Here is a 7,500-nt window from a genome sequence, read left to right on the forward strand (position 1 = left end):
GCACACATAACTACACATAACTAGATGATCACACAGCTTTAGAGCACATCTTAAAACGTACGTTTGTTTACAAGCCATGTATCACTTACCCAGTAGCCTACGGCAAACGAGACAGTGAATCCAATTCACAAATTCTAAGTATTTAGTGATCCTGAAACTGTTGTTTGTTATATCAAGTGGGCTCTTCAACAATTCAACTTTCGTAATATAAAAAAAACGGAAAACATTAATAATTTCTTCTGTGTGTTCGTGTGTGTGTGCCTGTCCGTGTCCGTGTGTGTCTGTGTCTGTCCGTGTGTGTGTGTGTGTGTGTGTGTGTGTGTGGTGCAGCTGCGTAATGTGAACCTGTCGTGCGTGCGTACGTGCATGGTGGTGGCGGAGGAGCGGCCCCGCATCGCCCTGACCCAGAGCTTCTCCAAGATCTTCAAGGACCTCGGCCTCTCCGCCCGCGCCGTCAGCACCACCTTCGGCTGCAGGGTCAACGTGGCCGTCTGTCTGCAGGTGAGGGGGGGGCGGTATAGCCGTCTCTGCAGTTGGGGGGGGGGGGGGTATAGCCGTCTGTCTGGGGGGAGGGGGGGCGGGGTAGGATGGGGCGGGTGGGGGGAGGGGGATGCAGGTCAGATTGATACAGTAACAAAGATGAACTGAGGTCTGATTTGATTGATCCATCCTGATCCTCATCATCTTGGTCGGTTTATGACTACAGTGTTTTAGACAAACTGTCTCTCTCTCTCTCTCTCTCTTTCTCTCTCTCTCTCTCTGTCTCTGTCTCTCTCTTTGAATTTTCCTCATTGTTCTTTTTCATTTAGTCTGTTCTTCTATTCCTAGTCATCTTTTCATACTTTGTGTGTGTGTGTGTACGTGTGTGTGCGTGTGCGTGCGTGTATATCTTTATGTGGCTCTGTCTGTCTGTGTGTGTGTGTGTGTGTGTGTGTGTGTGTCTGTGTGTGTGTGTGTGTGTGTGTGTGTGTCTCTCCCTCCCTCTCTCTCGTCAGCCCAACAGGCTAGGGAGACTGGCTGAGCAGGTACCGTGAGCCCCCCGGGGCTGGACCAATCAGGGAGTGGGGTGGGGCGGGGGGGGGAGGGGCTTAGCCGTTACTGCGCCGTCGCTAATGCTATCAGCTAGCTACCTGCTGCTGGGTTTGTGTTGTGTTGTCATAGTTACCGTGCATGACCTCCCAAAGGTGCTTCTGTGCCTTCATCTCAGATCTCTCCTCATTCAGAAAAAATACATACAGTCCAGCTGCGATCTTAATGCATCTGCTGTTTATTTTGTATTTTTTTAATTATGTTTTTAGAGCTATTCACATTTACATTTTTGGCATTTAGTAGACGCCTTATTCCAAATCAACTTACAATCGATGCATTTGACTAAGCAAGTGAATCATCAATCCACCAGTCGTAGCAGGAAGAGTAATCTAGCTCAGGCCCGGGGCCATTGGCAGTCGTGCTAGAAGAAGAAGGAGGAGCAGTTAAGGTGTAACCTGAAGAGATGGAGGTCTTCAGTCTCGGGAACGGAAGATGAGTAGTGACTCTGCAGTTCTGACAGCCGTGGGAAGCTCATTCCACCAGCGGGGGGTCAGTGTAGTGAAGAGACGTGGCCGGGCAGCGCGACTGCCGCGTTGGTGTAGAGGTGGTGGGGCCGGTCAGCCAGCAGAGGTGGAGAAGCGGAGTGCACGGGCTAAGGTTTGGGGGGTGATCATTGCCTGCAGGTATGCAGGGGCTGTCCATTTTGCTGCCTGGTAGGCGAGCACCAGGGTCTTGAATCTGATGCGAGCTGCTATCGGGAGCCAGTGAAGGGTGCGAAGGAGGGGGGTGACATGAGAACATTTGGGGAGGTTAAACACCAGACGGGCAGCAGCATTCTGGATGAGCTGCAGAGGTCTGATGGCGGAGGTGGGGAGCCCGGCCAGGAGTGCATTGCAGTAGTCAAGGCGGAAGATGACCAGTGACTGGGTCAGGAGTTGCGCTGCTTCTCTGGTGAGGAATGGTCGTATCCTTCTGAGGTTTTAAAGGAAGAATCTGCAGGAGCGTGCTGTCGCTGCGATGTTCTCCGCACAGGATAGGCGGTTGTCCAGGATCACTCCAAGGTTCTTGGCTGTCTGGGAGGGGGTTACAGTAGAGTTCTCCACTGAGAAGTATTGGAGAGCTTTCCCAGGGATGAAGAGTAGCTCAGTGTTGTTAAGGTTGAACTTGAGATGGTGGGCTGACATCCATGTAGAGATGTCAGTGAGACATGCAGAGACACGTGTTGCCACATATAGGTCAGAGGGGGGGAAGGACAGGAAGAGTTGAGTGGCATCTGTGTAGCTGTGGTAGGAGAACCCATGTGAGGAGATTACCGAGCCAAGAGACGTGATATAGAGGGAGAACAGTAGGGGCCCTAGGACAGAACCCTGGGGTACCCCAGTAGTGAGGGTTCGTGGAGAAGACAACGATTCTCTCCAGGTCACCTGGTAGGAGCGACCCGCCAGGTAGGAAGCAAACCAGGAGTGTGCAGTGCCAGAGATGCCCAGTTCTGGATGGAGAGGATGGAGAGGATGGAGAGAAGGATCTGGTGGTTGACTGTGTCGAAGGCAGCAGACAGGTCCAGGTTAATGAGAACAGAGGGCCTCCGTGACAGCAAGGAGAGCAGTCTCGGTGGAGTGCCCAGCGTTGAAGCCGGATTGGTGGGGGTCCAGATGTTCCATCTTCTGGAGGTAGTCAGTGAGTTGTTTAGTATGGCACGTTCAAGGGTTTTGGAAGGGAACGAGAGAAGGGATACCGGTCTGTAGTTGTGGACAGAGGACGGGTTGAGGGTTGGTTTCTTCAGGAGAGGCTTGACTCTTTAGGCTTTTCTGCTTTATTGGGATAGAGACAGTAGAGATTGACAGGAAGGATGGGTGAGAGGATGGGAGGATGGGTGAGAGAGAGGAGGATAGAGACAGTAGAGATTGACAGGAAGGATGGGTGAGAGAGAGAGGAGGATAGAGACAGTAGAGACTGACAGGAAGGATGGGTGAGAGAGAGAGGAGGATAGAGACAGTAGAGATTGACAGGAAGGATGGGTGAGAGAGAGAGGAGGATAGAGACAGTAGAGACTGACAGGAAGGATTGGTGAGAGAGAGGAGGATAGAGACAGTAGAGACTGACAGGAAGGATGGGTGAGAGAGAGGAGGATAGAGACAGTAGAGATTGACAGGAAGGATGGGTGGGTGAGAGAGAGGAGGATAGAGACAGTAGAGATTGACAGGAAGGATGGGTGAGAGAGAGAGAGGAGGATAGAGACAGTAGAGACTGACAGGAAGGATGGGTGAGAGAGACAGGAGGATAGACAGTAGAGATTGACAGGAAGGATGGGTGAGAGAGAGAGGAGGGTAGACACAGTAGAGATTGACAGGAAGGATGGGTGGGTGAGAGAGAGGAGGATAGAGACAGTAGAGATTTGACAGCAAGGATGGGTGAGAGAGAGAGGAGGGATGACATGCAGGATAGGTCGATGGCCGCAATCGAACCAGGGACCCTGCGATTACACGGCATGCACCTTAGTGAGCTATGCCACCCAGGAGCGCTGCACCTGCTGTGTTTGAGGGATGTCGTTGTTTGATGAGTCGAGGTAGTAAGGTCCTGAGAGGTCTGCTGTCTTGTGCGATCTTCAGCTTTGTTTGTGATTACAATCTGTGTAATTACAATTTGGTCTCTCCTGGTGTTTGTAGATAGTCACCTGCTAAATGGACTGACTTATATAGCGCCTTATTCTAAAGCACTTTAAAATGGCCTCTCATTCACCCATTCACACACACATTCACACACCAATGGCGGGAAGCTACCCTGCAAGGCGCTCATTCGGGTTCAGTGTCTTGTCCCAGGACACCTCAACACATGGCCAGCCGGGGATCGAACCGCCGAACTGCCGACTTTGCGTTCATTAGACGGCGGCTCTACCTCCTGAGACACAGCCACCCCAGCACATTAATCAGAGTGTTGTTGCTAGGCAGATAACACATAGAACACTTGGCACTCTAGGTGGTGAGTGTTCTGGAACTGTTTGGCAGTTGGTGAGTTGATGACGGTTGATGATGTCATTCACTGTAGTCTGTTATGACTCCTACCCGAGCGTGTTTTAACAGCAGGGGTTAACGTTACCAGACGAACGCGAACAATTATACGAAGTGTTTTGTCCTACTTTGTGTGTCCTGAGCCATCATACCAACATGGTGGTAGAAAACAATTTATATATTTTTTTTAAATATATTTTAATTCATAATTCGGATACCAAGTACATGACAGTACCTGTGTCAGATCTGACCAGTGTTTGATTTTGCTGCTGCTCCTTGTGCTTGCGCTGCCTGGATGTGCTGATGAACCCCAGTTTGGTTGGCCACTCAGACTCCCCCCCCCCGCCCCCCCGCCCTCCTTCCCCAGGGTGGGGCTGAGGCTGATGCAGAGGCTGAGGCTGGGTCTGGGGCTGGGGGGGCTGGGGGGCTGAGGCTACGGCTGGGGGGCTGAGGCTACGGCTGGGGGGCTGAGGCTACGGCTGGGGGGCTGAGGCTACGGCTGGGGCTGTGCTCCTAGCTGCCTTGTGCTCTGACTCCTCCTCAGAAGCAATGCTTAAGGAAAATGTTGGCGCTTCGACCACGTATGTGCATATTTCTAGAGGTGTTCTACTTGTGACAAAAGACAAACGTGTCGTGCCAACGGTGATGTTATATTAATGCGGACATGACCCACCCACCGTCACATTACGATGTATTATAATCAACATATTTCCTGGAAAGTGTTGAATGAAGGCCTCTGGCTACAAACCAAATGTCCAAAGCGAAGTTTGAGCTCTGGGGTTTCAAGGCTGCGGTGTTGTACTGCTGTGACAACGTTGTGTTTAGCAACATTCATTTAGCCGTTATCTGAACTATGCCCTGAGCGGCGTCTCCTGCTCTTCCCAGCCTTGGAGAGAGTGTTGCCAACTTACCGACTTTGTCGCTATATCTGGCAACTTTCCAGACTCCCTTGGCGACTTAATTCATCAAAAGCGACCAGCGACAAATCTAGCTACTTTTTCTAGTAATTCGGGGAATTACTGTAAAGCATCTAACACATCCCGTGTTCCGCGATTCACGTTACAACCGAGCTCACGAGAGACGAGTAGACCTACAGTCTCCCCGGAGAGAGCCCGGTGACGCGAGGTTAGCCTACAGCGAGGATCCCCTCAAACGGTTCACTCTGTCTAGTCAGTCAATCGCACCCTCTCAGTCAGCTTATCTAGCTATCATAGCTCAGCTCATTAACCATAATGGCTCAGTCAAAACTTAGAGCAAAAAATTATAATAATCAAATTTGTAAATACATAAATAATAATTATAATTATAACTTTATTTGTATAGCGCTTTTCCTGCAAACGTTGCAGCTCAAAGTGCTTTAAGTTAGTTTGTAAACCTGCTCAGCCTTTTTAAAAATAATTTAGCCTTTCAGAATTGCATATTATGCAAATTAGTTGATTACGTCATCTAGCTACTTTCGGGAGAGCCAACAGCTACTTCCATTACAGAGGAGTTGGCAACACTGCTTGGAGAGAGTGTAGTGTCCATCTTATTGAGTCGACAGGCCGGCCAGGGCCCAATATACAGTGGCTGTCGAAAGTCAACACACCCCTTCACTTTTTCCACATTTTGTTGTGTTATAGACTCAATTTAAGGTTAAAGTTGATTAAATAAGTAAGAATTGGCATCAATCGAAAAACACAATACCCCCATAATGACAAAGTGAAAACAAGTTTTTCTAAATTTCGTCAAATGTATTAAAATTGGAACACAGAAATACCTCATGTCACATCTTTTGCTATGACGCTCTTAAAATTAGCAAAAAAGCAAAAACATCACTCATTAAATTGAATTGTGTCCATCGTAATGCAAGGATAATAGTTAATGTTACATTACATTACAAATTACAGTGTGTCCAGGGCCCAGTGTATTCAGAACGTTTAATCTGGATCAGAATGATCCTGATTATTTTTTGCTATCCAGGATCAGATCTATCTGGCTGATTTTGAGTCGTGTAGAGGAAATCAGCCAGCTCCATCTGATCCTGGATCAGAGAAAAAAGAATCAGGATCTTTCTTAAATGTTTTGAACAGTTGGGCCCAGATGTGTATGGTTGTGATGTGTATGGTTGTGATGTGTATGGTTGTGATGTGTATGGTTCTGACCCTGGGCCTGTCTCTCTGTCTCCCTCCAGGGCACAGCAGGACCGGACCCCACCACCGTGTACCTGGACATGAGAGCCCTGAGGCATGACAGGTAGGAGGCTCCACACCACTACCCCTGACCCAGGACCAGCTCTCTCTCTCTCTCTCTCTCTCTCTGCCTGTCTGTCTCTTTGTCTGTCTGTCTCTCTGTCTGTCTCTCTCTCTGTCTGTCTCTTTGTCTGTCTGTCTCTCTCTCTGTCTGTCTCTTTGTCTGTCTGTCTGTCTGTCTCTCTCTCTCTCTCTCTGTTTATCTCTGTCTCTCTGTCTGTCTGTCTCTCTGTCTGTCTCTCTCTCTGTCTATCTCTTTGTCTGTCTGTCTGTCTCTCTCTCTCTCTCTCTCTGTCTCTCTGTCTCTCTCTCTCTCTCTCTCTCTCTCTCTGCCTGTCTGTCTCTTTGTCTGTCTGTCTCTCTGTCTGTCTCTCTCTCTGTCTGTCTCTTTGTCTGTCTGTCTGTCTCTCTGTCTCTCTCTCTCTCTGTTTATCTCTGTCACTCTCTCTGTCTCTCTCTCTTTGTCTGTCTCTCTCTCACTCTCTGTCTGTCTCTTTGTCTGTCTGTCTCTCTATCTGTCTCTCTCTCTGTCTGTCTCTCTTTCTCTCTCTGTCTCTCTCTCTCTGTCTCTCTCTGTCTCTCTGTCTCTCTGTCTCTCTCGCTCTCTGTCTCTCTCTGTCTGTCTCTCACTCTCTATCTGTCTCTCTGTCTGACTCTCTCTCTCTTTCTCTATCGCTCTCGCTCAGTCTCTCTCTGTCACTCTCTGTCTGTCTCATTCTGTCTCTCTCACTGTCTCTCTCTCTCTCTCTCTCTCTCTCTCTCTCTGTGTGTCTCTCTCTGTCTCTCTGTCTGTCTGTCTCTGTCTCTCTCTCTCTGTCTGTCTCTCTCTCTCTGACTGTCTCTCTCTCTGTTTCTCTGTCTGTCTCTCTCTCTCTCTGTCTCTCTCTCCCTCTGTCTCTCTCTCTCTCTCTCTCTGTCACGCTCTCTCTCGCTAAAAGGTTCGGTTCGCAAAGTGACTCAACTGGATTAAATGTATTTTTACAAGAACGTCCTGGCCAAGATATCAAAAAACATATAACAGTTTACATGAAAATAAAGAATAAATTCACAGAATGCTAAAATATCAAACATATTCATTCAGAGTGGACCGATGAGACCCTAACCAGCGTGTGTTGTTCTGCTCCAGGGTGCGTCTGGTAGAGAGGGGCTCGCCACACAGCCTCCCGCTGATGGAGTCTGGGAAGGTAAGGAACCTTCTACCTCAGAGGCCTTCTACCTCAGAGACCTTCTAC

The 7,500-nt window shown here is 49.0% G+C and overlaps 1 protein-coding gene across 5 annotated transcripts in view; it reads left to right on the plus strand.

Annotated features, from left to right (window-relative positions):
- dip2a (disco-interacting protein 2 homolog A) overlaps positions 1-7,500 on the plus strand; it is a gene marked incomplete at its 5' end in the record, with an annotated part of 83,298 nt that overhangs the window by 73,324 nt on the left and 2,474 nt on the right. For 3 of the 5 annotated variants that reach the window (XM_080537195.1, XM_080537192.1, XM_080537194.1), the window contains 4 exons: positions 331-501; positions 996-1,025; positions 6,211-6,272; positions 7,395-7,452. In XM_080537195.1, coding sequence (XP_080393321.1) covers positions 331-501; positions 996-1,025; positions 6,211-6,272; positions 7,395-7,452 — 321 coding nt within the window. The remainder of the gene's footprint in view (positions 1-330; positions 502-995; positions 1,026-6,210; positions 6,273-7,394; positions 7,453-7,500) is intronic. The other 2 variants (XM_080537191.1, XM_080537193.1) reach the window with 1 other exon arrangement.

The sequence above is a fragment of the Nansenia antarctica genome (assembly GCF_963989245.1).
Source record: "Nansenia antarctica genome assembly, chromosome: 7".
NCBI lineage: Eukaryota > Metazoa > Chordata > Actinopteri > Argentiniformes > Microstomatidae > Nansenia > Nansenia antarctica.